General features: G+C 44.0%; 2 protein-coding genes across 8 annotated transcripts in view; one reads left to right on the top strand and one right to left on the bottom strand.

Moving 5' to 3' along the window:
* LOC134527543 (superkiller complex protein 2) overlaps positions 1-8,685 on the top strand; it is a 141,019-nt gene extending 132,334 nt beyond the window's left edge. For 2 of the 7 annotated variants that reach the window (XM_063360309.1, XM_063360307.1), the window contains exon 18: positions 989-1,954. In XM_063360309.1, the coding sequence (XP_063216379.1) occupies positions 989-1,186 (198 nt within the window). In that variant the 3' untranslated portion in view covers positions 1,187-1,954. Of the gene's footprint in view, positions 1-966; positions 1,955-6,931 lie in introns of those variants that run through there. The other 5 variants (XM_063360306.1, XM_063360308.1, XM_063360313.1 and 2 more) reach the window with 3 other exon arrangements.
* A 1,134-nt stretch (positions 8,686-9,819) lies between these two features.
* Positions 9,820-11,797, bottom strand: LOC134527547 (protein SEC13 homolog). The gene has a single exon (XM_063360317.1). It carries the CDS (start codon positions 11,628-11,630, stop codon positions 10,722-10,724), a length of 909 nt encoding a protein of 302 aa, XP_063216387.1. The 5' UTR covers positions 11,631-11,797; the 3' UTR covers positions 9,820-10,721.
* Between the last annotated feature and the right edge of the window lie 10,259 nt (positions 11,798-22,056).

The following is a 22,056-nucleotide window of genomic DNA, read 5'->3' on the forward strand; positions in this document are numbered from 1 at the left end:
AACAATGTTATTATTCGTTAATGAAAATGTCGCAACAAATTAATTAAGAGCATTTATATTAACAAAAAGTGCACATTGTTATGTTTAATGGCGGGGAAAAAATAGATTTTATCTATTTTCTAAATAACAAGAAATGCGTACAAGTATATGTATATTCAAAGGGTTGGTTTATTCGACTCTAGCATACCTTGGCCTTGAAGCCAGCCAGTGATGCTGTGACTGTGAAGTCGCAGGCACAGATAACTAACGGAAGTTTGATAAAAGAAAGAAAGGACGGGATTCTATTTTTAAACCCACGCACTTAGGTGGCGACTGCAAGGCTGAAGAATGTGACAGGCGTCAACGGCAAGATGTCTAGCGGCGAGCGAGAAGGGTGGAGATAAAGCAGACAAATAACAAAAGTGCGCTTCAAGCGATCACGCCGTAAATTCCTCAAAAATACCTCGTTATAGCCATGTTCTCGCTATTACCGTGCTCGCTATAACGAGATTCTACTGTAGTTATAAACACAATACTCAGACAAAGTGGCTTGTAAAAATGTATTATTTTCCTCCACTTCTTACCTCCTATTTATCTTTCAGTTCTGTGCCAATTTGTGCAATGCAATGGAAATGGCAACATTTGCATCTACAAGAAAGCCCTCCAGATAACAAAACTTTGAATCAGTAGTAGCAGGTGTTGCAATGCCTCCGGTGACTTCACAACTGAACTAAACAGTGTGAAGGCTCCCACGTAGATGAAGCTTGTGTTGCGTGGTAGATATTTGTAAGCAAAGAATTGCTAAGGGTGTCGCAAACTGGCACATCCAGATGACTTATCACCTCTGTGCACAACTGTACAGTCTGTCCTTTTATCAGCTTGTATACTTATAAGCAGGAAATGTTAAAACATGATATGTTATGAGCAGGAACCTTGCTACGTACTCAAAGCTAAGCAAGTTGGTGGTGTTGAGACGTAGTTGTCTAGCGCCGTCTCGTGTTGCAAGCAGCCGTTCGCCCAGATCATGGAGCTGACGGACGTGCAGGAGGGCATCATCGTGCGCTGCATCCAGCAGCTGAACGAGACGCTGCGAGACGTCAAGGACGCGGCCCACATCATCGGCAACCCCGTGCTCAAGCAGAAGATGGAGGAGGCCTCCAACGCCATCAAGCGCGACATCGTGTTCGCGGCCAGCCTCTACACCTGAGCTCCACTCGGCCAGCATACATTCTTTATTTCATCCACATTTATGGCATGACAAGGAGTGGTACGTTCTTGATCAATTCTAGATTTTCATTCAGCCATTTAAAATTTGGTTTTTTTTTGTAGGAGCAAGAAAACCTTCATATCTAGCTCCCATTTTACCATTAGTTATATTTGATGATTTGAAACTACACATTTTAACCTATAAAACAGTTTCAATATTTACCTTTAATATAAATTCCATCTAAAACTATCAATGAAGATAATTTAGATACTTTGTTATGCTTATAACATTTTGTACTTTTGAGGAGAAAATATTGTTGCTGGTATTTTATTTTAAAGTGTGTCAACCTTTTTTTTTTTTTTTTTTTCATATTAGTACGTTTTCTTTTTCATGACTGGTTTCAAAGAAAATCAGAACTTTATTTTATCTATTTGGGTAAAGTTAAAATTAACTAATTTTCTTACTTCCATTTGCTTAGTGTTAAGATCTGATCTGCCATCAGTAAGCTCACACAAGGAGATTGATAGGATAACTGTGATAACATGTATGTTGTATTTTAAAGCTATCAGCATCTCTGCTAACATTTTGTTTAAATACTACTAAGATAATACAAGCTTCTAATGGTTTTGTTAAAAACATGCATGTTTTTGAGAAGACTGAAATTATTTTGTGACTATATATAGCTTAGCTAAATCCCTATCTTCCACATCTTGGAATGTAATGTTGAATGTAACATATGTTATTTAATTAAATGATGAAGTATGTTTCTGTTGGTGTAGTTATTTATTTCGGTGGCTATGCAAAATAAAACATGCAGTTCATGCATCAGTACTTCAACACAATACTAATGAGTAGAGGCATGTTCTTTTCGCAATTGTGATTAAACGACGATAAACGCGAAATCACCGTAAAATACAGTTTTTACGCGAAATCGCCATAACACAGCATTTTTACACAAAATTTAGTATTAAAACGCGAAATTTAAATACTGGGTAAAAGACTTGTCTCGTCACTGGTAAACAAAAACCGCAACATGGCCGACACTGAATATTAGTCATAAATGCACTAAAGCAAACAAAAGCTTACGCACGCTCACGTTATAATGTTAAATCCAAAAATATACTGTACAAATACGCAAAACTACGGCGTTTGTTTTCCTTTCCGGCATAATGTTTGGATAGATAAGACAAACAGGCAAAGTTTTAAAGCCTACACACACCGCTCGGGGCACTGACGTCAGCTTGGAACAGTGACACAAGATAAATACAAAAGCAAGCAGATGATTGGGCGAACAGTGGCGAACGGTGTTTGAAACAGCCTTATGTGAGTAGCCATGCCACGTCAGCCGGGGGCGCTGGCATATAGTTGGAACAGCGTCGTAGTATCAAGCAGATTATCAGGGGAACCAGGCCCTGGAAACTCTTAAAGGGGACCTTGAGAACTATCTTTACTTCGTCACCCAGCCGTACGCTGCAGCACAAGCATTTTAAATCGCGCCAAAAAGCTGAAAAATTGTAAACAAACATTAATTTTCGAATGGTGTGACGATGATGATTAGTTGGTCAACAGTGTTTTATAGATTTTTTTGGGTCGTTACCATAACGCTGAATGTCAAAATTGACCACAACGCCGACATCTAGAAAACTGCTGTGTACCACAATGCCGAAATAACAACTGAATGAATTTGTGTGTGTTTCTTAAATGTACCTTAACGCCGAAATACCACAATCAACCCTAACCTAGCGTAATATAATCTAACCTAACTTAACCTACCCTAGCCTAGCCTAACCTAGTCTAACCTAACCTAACCTTTGTGGCAGTCCTGCAATGACATTTTTCGGCGTTGTGGTAATTCGGCGTTGTGGTACACAGCAGTTTTCTAGCTGTCGGCGTTGTGGTCAATTTGGCATTTCGGCGTTGTGGTATTTCGGCGTTGTGGTGCGTCCCTGATTTTGTTAATGGGATTAATAGTTTTCCAGATTAGTGTATGGGAACGAACTAATAATCAGTGTCTAAATCAAAAGTTTGTCATATAAATATATGTAACCTATTTGTTTAGGGCAGGGGTCGGCAACCTGCTGCTCGCGAGCCACATGCGGCTCTTTGGATGTGAAATTGCGGCTCTTTAGTTTCGTACCAGAAATACTGCATCACCAGGTCATTTATACAGAAAATACTTTTTTTTTATTACAAACCAGTAGCAAGTCTGGTTTTTTTCCACGCTTGTTATATTTTACTAAACAAAATGTCATCAAGCAGTTAAATTATCCATTTAAAGCTATCCATCCGCCCGAGTACTTACGGGCCCACCCAACAGATAGGCTTATATATGAATAAATTTTTCTTATGAATAAATAGATTAGTTTTTTTATCAAAAAATTTATTTATGCAAGTAGGTACTATTTATTGTTGGCAAGAAAATGTTTTGTGGCTCTTTAAAAACATTAAAATTTTGTAAATTTTAATTTTTGGCTCTTCCGACTCAAAAGGTTGCCGACCCCTGGTTTAGGGTACTCAGTAATGAGTAGGTTCAAGTAAAATTATTTAACTAAATAATTTCAGATATATTTACAGTAACACACACACTTTTTTTTTTTTTCAAGATTTTAGCACCGCTTTTGTATTTTTAAGTGAATTTTAACACCGCTTTTGCTAATTTTTAATGACGAACTCTGAAAATTTTATTTACCACTTTCAGAGGGCCATACTTATGAGTCGTAACTTTCTAGTTCTTCTGTGGTTCCTAACATCTTTCCCTCACATAAGGACCTATTCCATTATTGTCCGAAGAGTTGTTCAACACATCTGTGACCTGATGACTTCTGTTTACATTTGTGATACAGGAAACTAAAATAAAGTAAAAAGTATTTCGTCATAATCATACCAATACTCCGATTAAGAAACTAAATTTAAAAAAATATTTAACTGAATCATTAAAAAAACAGTGACAAAATATATTTTCACACTTTTTACACTTCACGAATCCCTCACTTAGCACATCTTTATTTAGCGCAATGTTAGTTTTGCTGCCCCAGTCTTGCATAGAACATCTGTAAATTTCAGTTAATGCAAAATCACCACAGGCAAAAAAAACTTGGGCAAGATGCCACAAAGTCTACTTCAAGTTGGTAATCAACAGATGTGCCTTGGCATACAGTTAGCTACCGTATTTGCTCGTGTAAAGACCCCGCCCACGTATACGCCCCCCCTCCTTGTTTGGTAAACATTTTTGAGAAAAAATTTAAAAACCTGTTTTTCTGGGTTTATCTGAGGGCAGGGTAACTTGGCATGCATCAAACAGCAAGCCATGTATTGTGAGCGGCGGGAGGTGATTTTGTAAGTGGCAGTGATACAGAGACTGGTATCACAGTTTGTCCGCTCTCAGTAGGACTGTCATGAGGCGTGACAGACGTACACAGTTAGTAGTATCTCAAACGACATGATGATAAAGAAAGCTTGACTCGCGCGCTTGTGTTGATGTGCAGTGTTGTCGGAGAAGAAGAGGGGGAGTGAAGGAGGAAGGGAAGTGGGTGGAGCAGGTACCTACGTAGTCAGCAAGCGCTGCTGGCCGACAGTGTTTCCATGCTTTACACGTTCCGGCTGTTTCATGCTACACATTGCCAGTAGCATTGTTTTAGCGTTTGTGTCGTTACCGTAAACGTGAAAATGGTTGCAAAAAGGGTTAGCTACACGGTCGAGTATAAGTTAAAGGTCATTGCTTACGCGACCGAACACAGTAAACACGCTGCAGCGAGGAAACTCAACGTGGATGCAAAATGTGTCAGGCGTTGGGTTAGTGAACGCGAAAAACTGGAAAAGGCCCCAAAAAATAAATGTGCCTTACGTGGAGAAAAATGCAAGTACCCCCAAGTTGAAGATGAAGTTTATACATATATAACGGACACAAGGAAATCAGGATATGCTGTGACAATGGAAATGATACAAGTCGAGGCAAATAAAATTGCAAGACGATTGAACATTCCACACAACGAATTCCGTGCCAGCTATGGCTGGATTCGCAGATTTAAGCGCAGGAAAGATCTATCAATACGTAGGCGAACTACGGTTTCACAGAAACTGCCATAGCAGTTTGAAGAGAAAATGCTGTCCTTCCAGTGCTATGTGATATCGCTACGAAAGCAGCACCAATATAAAAGCTTTCCCAGATCGGGAATGCTGACCAAACTCCAATTTATTTCGACATGCCTGAGAACACAACGATGAACCCAGTGGGCGAGAGATCAGTTCCCATTAGGACGACAGGTGCAGAGAAACAGCGCGCCACTGTCATGCTCGCGATAACGGCTGACGGCCGCAAACTTCCGCCATACGTGATCTTTGCTAGAAAGACTATGCCGAATGGTATTATTGTCTGTGCACAGATAAAGGGGTGGATGACCGAAGACTTGGTTGTCGACTGGTTGAACAAAGTTTGGAATTCGCAGCCAGGTGGTCTTCTACGTCAACGCTCCATGCTAGTGTTGGATAGTTTCAGAGGCCACCTGACGGAGAAGGTGAAAACAAGGGTTAGAGAAGAGAGGTGCGATCTTGTCATAATACCAGGAGGTTTAACTATGTATAAACTAAATGAAGCATCATTATTTCTTGTTACTTTGTGAAAGTGAGGTTAGGTATTTGTGGAATAAAGATGTGACATCACATTTTCCTACATATTACAGTAGAACCCTGTTATAATGTTTTTCAAGGGAGCACAAGAAAAAAACATTATAAGCAGGAAAACGTTATAAGCAGGAAATCTCAATTTAGCACTTAAGAATGTTCGAGCTTTGTACCAATGGACTCACCAAGCTATGTAAACAACTTTAATGTTAAAACCAAAGATAGTATACCTGGTACATGAATTTTCTGAAACAAGCCAACAATTTTTCAACTTTGTCTTGTTCCCTGGTTAAATTTTGTTTGTCTTTAAAGATACACTGCCACATTTTTTGTAAAATTGTCTCACGATTCATGATGACAACATTAAGAGTGAGAACGTCTACTCCTTCGCCACCTGAAAATGTTTAATTTTGGGATTCCTGCGTATGAATGAAAAAAAAATATTATTTGTAAGCAATATAAAACACTTTTAGTTATGCCCTCGCTCAATGGTTGGCAACTTAAATATCGTAGGACTATGTACGTGTATCTGAATACCCACTGGAATGGCAAGGAAGAGAAGAGTTGACTAAGGGTACCAACTGACACGTAACTATGAACATTGTGTACCTTCAGTATATTGCATAAAATTGTATTTTAACAAACTTCAGGTATTGTATGGCAGTGATTGTAAACATAAACATACATAAAGGAAACTTTTTATCGTAAGTGTTGGAATAATTGGGTTTTAAAACATTTTTTCCCCATTTATTGAATGTTATAAAGCAAACATTATAAGCAGGAAATTACACTATTTATGAACGTTATATGCAGGAAATAAATACATTGTCCTTATGGGGGAAATATTGGGACTTTAAAAATGACATTATAAGCAGGAAAACATTATATGCAGGAACATTATAACAGGGTTCTACTGTAATACATTCACTGAAATAAAATTTTGTATTCTTGTCACACCCGTTACCTTTTTCGAAAATGTTCAACCGAGGTCATTACTTTTGCTGTAAAATTACAACTTTATCTTTGTTTTAAGTATCAATCATATGGAACAATAAAATAAAAGAAAAAGGTATTTTTGGGCATGTAATTTTTAAAAATTGAACTATGTTGTGCTTTAATTTCCAGAAAAATAACCCCATCTAACTGTATGCAGAAATGCAGGAAAAAACTGAAAGAGGACCCGGCTCAGTATGCTGCACATCTTGCTATGGAAAGGAATCGTGATCAGAAGAGGAGGGAAGAAAGAAAACATAAACTTTAAACAAGCAAAAGGGACCTTACAATCAAACGTAGAAAAGATGCTCTTAGACAGCAGGCTTGCAGAAAGAGGAAAGCAGAAGAAAAAACTAAACTTGCCCTCTCTTTATCTTCTTCAACAGAATTAGGGTCCTATTCTTGTAGGCAATCTTTGGGAAAAGCTGTGTCCAAGGTTAACGCAGCCCTGCCAAGTAGTCCTAGAAAGAAAATTGCTGTTATAAAGAAATTGTATAGTTCAGAAATTAGTAGAGATACTGTCCTGTCGAAAAACAAAGTTAAGAGGTTAGATGCAGTAGATCATGAAACGGAAAGCATAGTGAAAGATTTTTATTGCAAAGACACTATAAGTAGGCCAACTCCTGGTCGTAAGGATTCAAAGTCTGTAAAAAATCAGGTGACAGGTAAACGGCAGCTTGTACAAAAGCGGTACATGGTAATGTCAGTCTTCGAAGCTTTATATTTATTTAAAGCAGAGTATCCTAACATAGTAAATGTGCGCAAGTCCAAATTTTACGAACTGCGTCCGCAACATGTTTTGCTGTGTTCTGAAACTCCACACAATGTGTGTGTTTGTATATATCATGCAAATTTTACTTTTCTTGTACAAACTATATCAAATTCAGTGGTTGGGTTCCCTTGTACATCCAAAGAAGTCTTGAATGCAATTTGTTGTGACACAAAAAGTGAAAAATGTATGACTTGTCAATGTGCAGAATGTAAAAATGTGTACGATTTGATACCAGATAACCCGGAAACACAATCTGTTGTATGGTCACAATGGTCCGTAATTGATGGTAGGCCCAAATTAACACAAGATTCTGGGATGATAATGAATGCAGCTGAACTATTGCAAGGAAAACTTAAACATTTCAAGACTCATTGCTTTGTAAAAGTTATTCAGGAGGAGCACTCCCAAAACATGAAAAAAAAACACATGAAGTGAAGATTGCACTTTGCAAATAGATTTCGCTGAAAATTTTCCAATCATCCAACAAGATGAAATTCAATCAGCCCACTGGTCCCACCAGCAAGTGACCATATTTACAGGTTGTGCCTGGGTTGCTGGTACTACGACATCTTATGCAGTAATAAGTGATAGCTTGAGTCATGATAAGTATGCAGTAACTTAGTAGGTAAGCTGAACAACAGTTTCATAAATAACCCTTTTTTTAAATTATTATTTAACTATGTTAACCCATTAGCCTCCTACTATGAAATTTGGAGAATCATTTACCAAAAGTATAAACTATTTATAGGAATTTTTGAAAAATTTTCAAAAATGCACTTTTTGAGAAAATCAAAATTTTAAATTTGATTTCTCAAAAAACACTTTTTATAACAAAGTATGTAGTGTAGTATATCAAAAGAAAGAGCATTTAAAACTGAGTAAAATTACACCACTGCCATCTCTCTAGCTCAATTATGAGAAAAGCTATGGTTTTCTCAAAATATGTCAGTTACTTTTTTTTTTGGCAGATTTTGGGAAACTTTAAATAGCAGTAATTTTAAAACAGTTTGAGATATTTGGGGGGGAAAAAATGGCATTTATCTTAATCTCTATGAGAACAACATTTGTACAAATTTCATCAAATACTGAGGTGGTCAAGTAAATTTTTTTATTTTAGCGTGTTGATTTCATTCGGAATGACCCAAATTCTACAAACTTAATGTACTAATTTCCAATTGCAAACCATTCAAACGGTTGCCGAAAAAATAATCAGGATGCAAACTCAGAAGGCTCAAATGACAGTACAATGGAAATCATCAAAATGCCAACTATATAATTGGAAAAGAATATATTCTAATAAAAAAAAAGTTAAAACATTGTATGTACAAAAAAAATTTTTGTATATTTTTTTTTCCAAAAGTGTTTGACGTTAGCTACATAATTTGAATGTTGCAGGCTTCTTTTTACATTTTTCACAAATATGACCTGAAAACAATAGTAATTGTTCCTTATTGCTTACCTATCCAGTTTATATCAAAACTTTATAATGCAAATATTCAGAATCAAATATATTTTAGCAATTGTACAGTTACAAATCACAAACATATTTAACTGCATGCTTTCATTTTTGACGTAAAAATACAAATGTATATGATGCACAGTACAATTGTTTCCAGGAACAATGTTCCTCAAAGTTTTATAATTATTATTACAATAAAATATATTTTGGTAAATATGTAATGTATGGATTAGCGCCAAAAAAAAATCGTACAAATCTGAAATAACTTTCATTATATTCTCTTTTACGTCCTTTTTTCATAACCGCCTGCGGAGATAAGAAATTCCAATTACTTATGGAGATATCAAATTTTTTAATTTTAATTATTATAAAAAAATTTTTATAAAAATCTGAAATAACTTTTATTATATGCTCTTTTACGTCCTCTTTTCATTACAGCCTGCGGAGATAAGAAACTCCAATTACTTTTGGAAATATCGAATTTTTAAATTTTAATCACTATACCTGCACATTCACACGGCTATCACTATTGTTTTTTGTTTACGAGTATCAATTTTTTTTTTTTTTTTTTTGATAATGTTGTTCCGTGATAGTTTGTGATAGGCCAATATTCAAATGAACCAATAGGCCGCCTTCAACTTAGGTGAGTTTTTAACGTTTCAAATTTTTATGCTTTAAAAAATTACGTTCGTTCCTACTGTTAATCCTTTGTTCCGGTTTGTTAGGTTAGGTCAGCTACATTATAAATACTTTAAAACTAAACAACCATTAAAATTAATTTTATTATTTTTAATGTCCGTTCAGTTTCAAAGTATTTATAATGTAGCTGACCTGACCTAATCTACCTTTGTCCCATTTTGTTAGTTCAGGTCAGTTACATCATAAATACTTAAAACTATACAAGTAAAATTAATTGATATTATTTTTAATTTCCGTTTAATTTGAAGTATTTATAATGTAACTAACTTTACCTAACGGAAAATTTCTGTTATTTAGGCATTCACGCGCACACGGTAAAATATAAAATGTGGACATTCAAATGATTACATAGGTCTTGTATTGCAAAATAAGAACGGTGATATCTCCAAAAGTAATTGGAATTTCTTATCTCCGCAGGCGGTTATGAAAAGAGAACGTAAAAGAGCATATAATGAAAGTTATTTCAGATTTGTACGATTTTTTTTGGCGCAAATCCGTACACTACATATTTACCTATATTTTCGTAACTATACAGTTTATCATCATAAAACATCCAATTCCTTTCTTTATTTTAATATTTTATGTTAAAATACAACAGGCCACACTATAAGGAACAATTACGTAACATTTGATTGGTAGTAGCATACGTACTTTTACCTCACAAAGAAGCAAACTTTTGCAAGTCGTCCCTTGTTTGCTAAGCAAAAAATATTTTTTTTGATGAACAATGTAATTGATGACTGCCTAGTGAAACCAATTCCTCCCAAGAAAATGTCATCTAGCAAATATAGCCTACCAAAGTCTTCTAGGTCCATTTAAAAATAGGCCATCTAATAATATAAATAATTTTCACCATAACATATTTAGATTGTACGTCTTTTTCAGCTCCCTGATGCACACACTTTATATAAAGTAATTTTGCATGATAATTTGGCTTTACAGTGTAAAAACAATAGCAAAGAGGCCTGGAGGTAAAGGATATAAAAGCAGAACTAGAGCGCCCGCTGCTCGCTGCCAGCCATCTGGCCCTGGCCCTTGGACACCTCGCTGATGCACGCCCACTGGCCCTCGGAGTTCTCCTTCCACAGGCTGACCTTGTTGTCGCCGCCCGACACGGCCAGGATGCTGCCCGTCAGGCTCCAGCTCACGCTCCACACCACGTCGTCAAAGGCGTGCAGCACACTCGCGGTCCACTCCCCGCCGCTCTCGCTCGTCCACACCGCCACGCGCCGGTCCTGCGAGCAGGTGGCGATGGTGTCTCGCGGCAGCCCCACGTTGGGTGCCCACGCCACGTCGCGCACCCAGTCCGAGTGCAGCTCCAGCTTGGCCGCCTCCACCCAGCGGTCTCCCTCTTCTCGCCACACCTTGGCCAGGTTGTCGCAGCCTCCGCTCGCCAGCCGCCGCTCCGCCCCGCCGCCCCCGGGGCCCCAGCTCACCGCGTTGCAGCCTATCGTGTGCGCGTTCGGGATCTTCTTGGCCTCCCAGCCGCCCGTGTCAGGGTTGCACGACAGCACCGAGATGGAGCCGTCCGAGCTGCCGCACGCCAGCAGCAGACCGAACTCGTGCGGCGCCCAAGCCACCGAGTTCACCGACGAGTCGTGGTTGCCGTACTCGTACACCTTGCCCCACTCGGTGCCCTCCTTCCACACGATCACCTTGCGGTCGTAAGAGCAGGAGGCCAGCAGACCACCGTACTTGGGGTGAGCCCACGACACCTGCCACACGGGCCCATGGTGGCCCTTCAGGTCCGCGGCCAGCGTCTGCGTGCCGTTCTTCAGGTCGAACACCTTCACGGAGTTGTCGGAGGAGCACGTCGCGAGGCGCAGGCCGTAGTAGTCCATCTGGGCGTCGTGGATCATGTCGTCGTGGCCCGTGTCCACTGTGTTCAGCACCGACACCATTATCGCAGCCGTAGAAGAAACGTCTCAGAAATAAGTTTTGATTCAACTATCAGTTATATGCGCTACATCAAAGCCATCATCACACACCAAATATAACAAGCACTTAACTATCCCTTGCAAGTATATACAACAAGTAAACACCGACAACGACGTGGAAGTTTCCAAAGATACTGCAAACAGAATACGTAAACTCCATCTCAATGTTGTAAGTTAGGCCGTTTTCATAGATAAAATTTCTTGCGCATAAACATTTTTCAATGTATCTTAATGTGTAATTCTCATTTTCCCTATATATGACATGTTCACATGTTTTTATAACATAATGACTTTTGGAAGCAATATATGTTTGTTTTGACAAATATATTTTAAATAACACTATATATTTTTTAGGTAGCCTTAGGCTAGCTTTACGAATAAAAAAAAGAATTATGAATTAAGATTTAGTCGTGTACATAAAATATAACTCTATGTACATTAATGAATAGGCTTTGATTGTCACATAGGAATTTTGACGGGTGCGAAACATAATATGACATAAGACTTAAAAGAGCTGATTATAATTTTTTTTTTTAATAATTAAGGGAAAAGCAAATCAGAGCACAACAGCTGTTGTTGGTGCGAAATAATGTTTCGTTGTGAAAGCAGGCTATAATTGACGCCGACCGCCAATGCTCCTCTGTCGCATAGACCGCTATGCCTCATCAGCGTCTCGCAAAAGCGTGTGCACCGAACGCGCCCGTGCGCGCAGCAAAGGGTAGTGCGTGCATCGAGGCGAACGCTGTGCAATGAGTGCTGCGCCGGCGGAAGGATCCGGCCGGGTGTGGCATATCCTTCCGCCGCACTACAACAGATTATTATAATTATGTTTTCCACAGGTTTTTATTAAACATTATTTTTCATTAATTAATAATTCAGTCCTTGCAAAATCATGTTTCACTGTGCGATTTGTCCCGAACCTGGCCGGTTCAGTTTCCCGCGAAATTCACACGTTTCCGCGGGAGGGCTGGCGGGGGAGGGGGGTCGCGCGTGGCGACACCGGCAGTGTCCTTCGAGAACTCAACCAGGCCGGCAGCCTGCGCGCAACGCGGAACCTTCAACCTTTGCTTTCACCGACATGTAGTTTTCAATAGTGTAATTTCTTTTCAACCTTTCACGTACAGTTCCGCGGTCGGCCTAAATTTACCATGAGGTACTTAACTTAATTAAATCAGTGCTCCGAGATGAGTGTTCTACGTCATACGTAAGTACTGTGGGGAGTTTTATGTGAATTTACGTCGGCGCTTCACGCCCCAACCTAGCCTACCGGCTACATAGTTTTGGCCCGCACGGGGCAGCCAGCAGGCGACACGTGCCATCGAACATAATAACGATTCAGTCCCTGGGACACATCTAGACATCACGTAGAGTCGCCGAAGACACGGGCCTACGTGTCGCTAGCCCAGTTTATTAAGTGTAATGTATTAGTGAAATAGTTGTTCGTCCAAATGTTATCAGTCACGTCAGGGTTTATGTATCATCGTCATACGGCATTGAGTCGCCAAACATAATAACGATTCAGTCCCTGGGACACATCTAGACATCACGTAGAGTCGCCGGAGATACGGGCCTACGTGTTGCTAGCCCAGTTTATTAAGAGCTAGGTAATAGTGAAGTGTATTGTTCGTCAAGATATCGTGCACCATGTCAGAGTGTATTTTGTAACTTTCGCAACACGTGTACAAGTCCGCCCCTCACGCGAATTAAAATCGTGAGCCGCCACTGAGGAAGTGAGCTGTGCGTGTGACTAGTCGCGTCGGGCAAACCGTTACGGCCAGAACGGACAGCACCATGTATTGGTCTGTGCTGTATTAAATTCACCAACTAAACTTTGTGTTATTCTTCAGGCGTCCCGAGTGGCCATAACAGCTCGGGGGGCCCTACTGCATTAACCCCTACCTCTAGCCACAAGGCCGAACCTTCCCTGAGATCACGAACCCGAGCAAAAATCACGTCTAAATAGTCAGAGGTAGCGGGGACGGCGTCATACTTAGTACGAAATTAGTAGGAAATACAGAATTACTAGCATCATAGTCAGAAATGATAAAATGCCAAAAATAAAATTGCACAAAAAATTTAAAATAAAAGGGTCCTGATTTGAATATTTATTTTGTTTTATAATTTCGCAAATGAATTATTCTGATTTTTTTTGCAAGTATATTAATATGTTGACGCTGACCGCCAATGCTCCTCTATGTCGCATAGACAGCTATGCCTCATCAACGTCTCACAAAGGCATGTGCACCGAACGCGCTCGTGTGCGCACCGGCATGTAGAGAGTGCAACGGGGCGAACGCCAGGTAACAAGTGCTATCTCGGCAGAAGGATCCGGCCGGGTGTGGCATATCCCTCCGCCGAACTACAACAAATGTAATGTATGTATTTTTTTCCACAGGAGATTATTAGACATTATTTTCATTATTTAATATTTCATTTCTTTTAAAATTTTGTTTCACTGTACACCTTGCCTCGAACCTGGCCGGTTCAGTTTCCCGCGAAAATCACACGTTTCTGCAGGAGGGCTGGCAGGGGAGGGGGGTCGCACGCGGTGAGAGCGACTGTATCCTTCCGGAGCTCAGAGAGGCCGGCAGCCTCCGCGCAACACGCCACCAGCAATTTGTTTTTTCACCGATATGTAGATTTAATAGTTATAATCTTAGCAGCCCTTTTCGTACAGTTCCGTGGTCGGCCTCGACCTACCATGTGGTATTTCACTTAAATAATTCAGTGCTCCAAGACGAGCGTTCATCGTACTACGTAAGTACTGTGGGTGATCTACGAGAAGTTACGTCGGTGCTTCACGCAATAACCTAGCCAACCAGCTAACTAGTTTCAGCCCGCACGGGGCAGCCAGTAGGTGACATGTGCAACCAAACTTACTAACGAGTCAATAACTGGGACAAGTCTAAGAGTCAGGTAGAGTCGTCGGAGTTACAGGCCTACTTGTTATTAGCCCAGTATAATACGTAATGTGTAATTGTGAAGTGTTTTATTAGTCAGGGTATAGTATGTCATGTTAGGGTTTATTCTGTAACCGTCGCATCGTGTGCAAGTGTATGATCTTCCCGCGTAATAAAATCGTGAGCCGCCACTGAGAAAGTGGCCGCGCGTGTGACGATTCAATTCGGGACAACCGTTACGGCCAGGACGGGCAGCACTATGTATAGGGCTGTGCCATAATAAATTCATCAGACATCAATCAGAAATTTCGTGTTCTCTTTGAGGCGTCCCGAGTGGCCTTAACAGCTCGGGGGGCCCTACTGCGTTGAACCGCTACCTCTAGCCACAAGGCCGAACCTACCCTGAGATTCCGAACAACACTAAAATCACGTAAAAATCAATAGAGGTAGTGGGGACGGTGTCAATGTATTTACGATTTCTTATTCGAAATCTGTTCTAAAGTTTATTTTTGATATTGCACTGGGCACAGACTTTCATAATCTTACCCACGAGAGAGCCCAGTCGACAACATAATAATATATTTGATAAATAAACTAATTATGGGGCTAGTAAATTTTTTATCTGTATTACAAACAATCTTTTTAATTATTTGACCAAGATTTAAACTAAATGCTTGGACATATATAAGTTGTATAACTCGTTAATCTCAAACATATTTATTACTATGCGTAAAGAACTACAGTTTTTCAAAACACAATTTAACAGTTTAACTTATAATTCACATATTACTCTATCAATTGCATTCAAATTTCACATCACAGACCATTTCAATATTTTATTACAACTAGCTCTACGATTGCACCTACCACAAACTAAAAATAACCTAAAAATAACATATAATAAGCCTTAAAAAAAGATGTTTGAAAATTAAAACATTGCCAATAAATAAAAATAAAGCCAACAGCACTTGTCAGAAAGGTATTTAAAATATAATTCGGAAAATAAATAAATAAAACACAAATTTATGTACCCGATTGTATTGGCTAAAACTCTTTATTTCAGTTGTTTTAAAAAAAAAAAGTATCATATTTAAGTTTGACGTCGACCCAAGTGTCTACCCAGCTCTCACAGCCCGTTATGCCACTCCAACGCCTTCTCCTGCCCTGTGTCGCGAGTGCACCGAACCGTGTAGTGCGGTGCGGCTAGAGCAGGGGGGCGAGGGAGATTCGCACGCCAGGAGAACCAATGGGGAAAGACGAACTTTCTTTGGAAAGTATGGACGCTGTATTTACAGCAGGACGAATCTTGTAAATATTCTTTATTTACCTTATTTTATTGTACTTATTTAATTTTATCGTTTGAAGTGTTTATGTAATGTTTTTATCATTATTCACTGGGCGACTACTTCACACCCGTCTGCGACACGTCGGGGTCGGCGTGCGACGCGGGGAGGGGGAAGGATGAGCCGCCGCGCGCCACGTTGGAGCGCGAAGGGGAGTTAGTCGTCACCAGGCGGGCATGAGAAGTGGTCGTGTGATGAGAGCATTCGTGCCTCGAGACGGTCGCTGAGCATTGAGCCAACCAGCAGTAAGTGGACGTCGGCATCACGACGCGGGCATAGTGGCAGCTTAGAGTTAGTACACGAGTCTCAATTTGTTCATATTCATTCGGCGAGGACTAGGAGAATTTGCGTTGTACATAGTATCTTGCAGGGCATTTAGGTCTGTATATAATAGCTTGTAGCATAGTGTGTTAGTGTTGCGCCACATTTCCGGGTGTCTTCGAACTATAGGACATAGTGCTAAAATGCACTAGTAGCGCGAGGCTTGTCCAGTGTGTGTATGTATGTATCATATTGGTGTATCCACATTTGTACATAGTGGCTTGCAATCTATCGTGCGTGTCGTGCTGCATCTCTGAACATTGCCGGGACACGCGAGGTAAAGTCATTGAGACCAGAGGGGTATTAGAACATTTATTGTGCGCAAGGACCCCCCAACATAACACAGGCTAAACGCGTACAATATATGGTGCAGACTAGCCTGAAAGTAATGCCGAGTATTCGGTCAGGAGAAGAACGCTCGTGTCGCCGTGCGTGAAACTAGACTGTCGCAAGCGGGGTTGGGACAGCCCTATGTACAGGGTCCTGTATTAATAAATCGGGTGTTCGTCACAGACTGGTGGTGGATAATTATATGTCTTAGCTTGACCCTCCTTGGCCACACTGGCCGAACCTCACTCTACCTAGTACAACTAAGCAACCGGCATCGAACAACGAGGGAGGGCTAGCGGGAAGACGACAAGTGTCGCCCAACTTGGTGGCCTATCACTAATTTTCAAACTTTCAAATTTTTTCAAAGTTTCAAATTTTTTTCAAATTTGGGAAAAGTCTAGCATATACAGTGGAAGGGCAAGTCACGTACGCCACAGGATGGAAATAAATGTGCACAGGTGCAGTGGAAGTCGGCGCGACGGAGCTGCGCGACATCATAGCGCGAAGCGCATGATAACGAGTCGGCTTGTATTACAGCACATCTCATGCCAGGATCGGTTGAGGGGAGCAATAAGGCTGCAGAGTTATCGCGTAACTTTAGCCGGGCGGGAAAGTGTCGAGCGAGAATGGAATACGGAGATAACAACCGCGAAAAAGAGAAAATGTTGTCGGAGGTAGGTAACACGGGAAAAACATGTGCGTGGTGTGATTTATCGTATCCATCGACGAGTAACGTCATAGGGGAGACAAGGAGACGTGTCTGTGTCCGTGGGGCATGGGAGTGAAGGGAGAGGGTCTCGAGGATAGTCACGGACATTTCGCGGGCAGCGCAAGTGACAGTGTGACACGTCCGGACAATTACGGACAAGTGCCTGTTTCCATGCGCCTTGTCCAGTCCTCGACGCCGTTACCAGAGTTCGCCGGAGAACCGCAAGAGAATCCTAGGGCATTCGTTAGGGTGTGCAAAGCCAGGCTGCGACACATGTTTAAAGACAACTGGGTGGACAAAGTGTGTGGACAGTTATGAGGCATGGTGGATGGACATGGGAAGCTACTTAATAGAGAGAGTTCGTACGTTTGTTTGAGAGTCATTTTGATGGGCCGTCAGCACGGGTCAGTTGTCAGCAAATGTTGTACAGTAAGAGGCAGGCCGAGGTCGAGGGCATCGAGGCTTTCATTCATAAGAAGGTGCGCCTGTACCGCCGCCTGGATCCAGAGGACTCTACTAATGCAATTATGCCAGTGATATGCGAACTTTTATTGGCGGACTTGAGGTCATTTTTGCGAGGTGCTACGGGACTCGAACTATCGGAATTTGTGGAAAGGGCATGCGAAGTAGAGACAGATGTGCAGGCGATTATACTCGGAAGTGGACACCAGAGGACCCGCCGTGAACTACGAGTGATGGACATAGTATGACCTGAGGATGCCTTGGTGTTAGTCCCCTACCAGACACCAACCAGCAGTCGGGGTGGACAGATGCCGATGGCACCTAGACCAGGGACAGCAACCTGTTGGGACGGACCGCGGGCGGACAGGGAACAGCGGGGAGGCCGACCACCTCGATGTCAGTACTGCTGCAGCACAGAACACCATTGGCACACAGAGTGCCCCACTCGGGCTGCCTTGTGGGCCAGGATGGAGCGGGAAGTACGCAGTCCGGGAAACTTCCAGTAGGGGGCAGTGACACAGCCGCCACTGTCCCGGGACATCAGCCCTGCGGCCCAGCGGAGAGACAACACAGCGCCCACTGGACATGACCGGGGCTGGGGCGACCCAGCCCTAACACGCCCCAGGTCCCCGACATGGAGCAGCGTGCGGACAACAGTACTACCGGCCAACACGACACCGACAGCACTACTGTCCCCACCAACCAGCATGGTGAGGTTGGCCGTGGCAGACACCCTGTGCAGCAGCAACAGTGCAACAAGGGCCACTGCCTACCACACCACATCACCTGGCAACATCCAGGGTCTGTCAGCGACGGCAGCAGCACCAGAAGCACGCGAGGCAGAGCCATCCAGCCTGGGTAGTCTGGGCAATGACGGGGCTGCACTTCTGCGGGTGCCTGTCCGCCTGAATGGGCGACCCATCCACGCCCTGGTTGACACAGAGGCGACCCACTCATACATCGCGGCTCACCTGGTGGAGGAGGGGAGCTGTCAACCGGAGCAGGAGGAAGACCTGCTAGCAACGCAGGGAGCCAGTTCTTAGGACACCTGGTCAATGCGGAGGGGTGCAGGCCTCTCCCGGAGAATCTTGACCTGATCGCCGCGAAACAGGCCCCACAAACAAGGAAACAGCTGCAGCGGCTGCTAGGCCTGCTTAACTGGTTAAGGACTTTCATTCCAGACTTTGCCTCAGACACAGCCCCTATGACAGACTTGTTATCGCCAAAGACTTAGTTCGGCTGGACGGCGGAGGCCGACCACTCTCTGAACACGGTCAAGCGCCTGTTCAGGGAATGTCATACGGTGGCCTGGATGCGACCAGATGGACCCCTGTACTTGCAGACAGATGCAAGTCAGGTCAGTATGGGGGCCGTTCTGTATCAGCTGGGGCCCGACAGCGAGCGACAGGTCATTGAATACGCGAGCACAAAATTCGGCCCAGCTGCGCGCAAGTATGATGTAAATGAACAGGAGTGCTTGGCTGTGGTGTGGGCGGTAGGTCGATACCGGCACTATCTGGAGGGAAGACCCTTCACATTACGCACGGATAGCCAGTGCCTAAAATGGCTCGACACAATGCAGGGAAGAAAGTCAAAGTTCACAAGGTGGGCCATGTCATTGCAAAACTATGACTTTTATGTAGAGCACGTGCCGGGGAAAGCCAACCAGTTAGCTGACGAGCTGTCCCGGCACCCCGACCCACACACGGAGTACGATGACGAGGGGAGCTGGGGGAGGGCCTAGTGCCTCCACAGGGCTACCTGCTGGCAGATGAGGTTCCCGAGCCAGCTACCCTCTTGACAGTAACACAGCCAGACCCTGTGCCCAACCAGCATCCCGCTGACACGCTGGACGCCCTCTTTCAGACATTGCATCAGGTGCAGCTGGGTGACGCAGGTACGCAGGCAGCAGTGGCGGAGTGCGGTGAGCTCATCATGCCATTCCAGCGCTGTCTGGAGGGGGTGCTACAGACCCGGGTGCCTGGCAACATGGAAATGTGGTGTACCCAATGCACCGGCAGGGGCGCGGGCTGAGGTCTTAAGCTTCTTTCACGACCACACACTACCAGGACATCCCGGGGCCGAGCAGACTCTGGATGCCTTGTGACAGACGTTCTATTGGCCCGGGGTGACAGGCGATGTCAGGAACTACGTCAGGCAGTGTCACACCTGCCAACAGCAGAAGGTGAGGAGGGTGGAAGGGGAAGAGCCGCAGCGCCCCACCGGCTCCAAAAGGCCTTCCTAACTATCGCCCTGGATATAATGGGTCCTTACCCTAGGACATCCAGAGGGATCTTAGTGGTGGTGACAGACTTGTTTACCAGGTGAGTGGAGGCCTACCCCACCTCAAATGTCAGGTCCGGCACCTTGGTGCCATTGTTTGAAGGGAAAGTGCTCCCTCATTTTGGGTATCCGGATGTACTCCTCAGTGACAACGGATGTCAGTTTCGAGGTCACAAGTGGAAGGCGGCATGTGGGAAGTGGGGTGTGAAGCACCACACTACCCCCACATACCACCCCAGGGCGAACCCGACCGAGAGGCGAAATCAAGAAATCAAAGCACAGCTTCGCCTCCGATTGGGTGACGACCACAGCAAATGGGACATACACATCCCGAACTTCCTCTACTGTCTACGACGACGAGCCAATGCTGTCACGGGCTACTCTCCCGTGGAGCTGGTACAGGGGCAGAATCTGGCCCTCTCGGGAGAGTGCCGGGTGGCATCGGCAGCAATGGAAGGAAAGTGGGGAGGGGAGCTTCAGGAGAAGTTGAAAGATATCAGGGAGCAGGCTAGGGAAAACCAGGAGAGGTATATGCAGCAACACACGCCGCAGTTTAGCAGGCCCCCGAACTTGCTATGTCCTGGGGACCTGGTGTACGTCCGCCAACACCCACTGTCCTCACAGTCCAAGAAATTCCATGCTGGACTGGCCCCCAAATGACAAGGACCTCGACGGGTCATCCGCCAGGCGGGGCCCACGTCCTACCTGGTACAGACACAAAGTTGCCGACCGGCAAAAATACACTGGAACAACCTGTGTATGGTCGCTAAGGAGACACCAATGCCCCGGGCACCAAACACAGGGGCGGGACAGGCCACTTCTCCCCCTGCCACTTCAATCCAGCACCACACATCGGCGGGCACCTGGCACAGTGCAACCACGCCGTACCCCACTGCACCAATATGTGCGCGACCATACCATAACCACGTGACATGGAGAGACACACCCCCAGATCAGAACGGGGGACACGGACAAAGCCCTGACATGGGGGAGCAAGTCCCTACGGACATGGAGGAGAGATAGACACCCCGAAACCTAGCCCCACAGGCCACGAGTAGGACAGACTCGATGAGGAGACAGACGGTGCCTGTGGTGTGCACGGATTTTGACACGAGAGGGCGGGACGAAACTGACACGGGGACGACATGCGAGAGCACAGACGATGCAGGGACGGACTTGCAGGTCCCCGGGATCATCGCCAAACCAGTCTCTGAGGGAAAGGAAACAGAGGGGGAGACACGGGTCCCATGCTGGCCATTGGACATGAGTCTGACAGACGCTAAATTCTCCGTGACAGTTACAGAACCGGACTCTGAGGAAGAGGAGATAAGAGAGGAGACATGGGTGCCACGCTGGCTATTGGACATGAGTCTGACAGCCGCAACATTCTCTGTGAAAATTACGGAACCGGACTCTGAGGAAGAGGAGACGGAAGAGAGATGCGACGGAAGGCGAGGTGGACGTCCTGTTCGAACGAAGGGGACACTGGGAGGAAATACAGGAATTAGGGACGGATATGCCGGCAACCCCCGTGCTGCGGGAGGACCCCACCTCCCAGAGCCAGGAGACTGGCGAAATTTTCACCTCCACCCCCCAGGCTAGCCCTTCCCCAACATCTGGAGCAGAGCCGATGACGGGCTCTCGCCCAGTACAGACACGGAGAGCCCCCGCATACTTGGAGGATTACGAGTGCCACCACCTGTCGGTGTCACGACAAGGGGGCACAGCACCCAGGTTTAGCATACCGTACTGGCTACCCTACTTCGTGTGGAACCAACATACTACACCCCTCCCTAATGAGGGGGCACATTTGTTTCCCTTACCCTCCAGTGCAGTGGCGTGTGAATAAATGAAAGACGTTGCCAAGCATAACGGTCTCGTGGGAGGAGGGGCATTTGATGTCAACCCAAGTGTCTACCCAGCTCTCACAGCCCGTTTGCCACGCCAACGCCTTCTCCTGCCCTGTGTCGCGAGTGCACTGAACAGTGAAGTGCGTTGTGGCTAGGGCAGCGAGGCAGGGAGATTCGCGCACCATGAAAACC

The sequence above is a fragment of the Bacillus rossius genome, chromosome 1, assembly GCF_032445375.1.
Source record: "Bacillus rossius redtenbacheri isolate Brsri chromosome 1, Brsri_v3, whole genome shotgun sequence".
Classification (NCBI taxonomy): Eukaryota; Metazoa; Arthropoda; class Insecta; order Phasmatodea; family Bacillidae; genus Bacillus; species Bacillus rossius.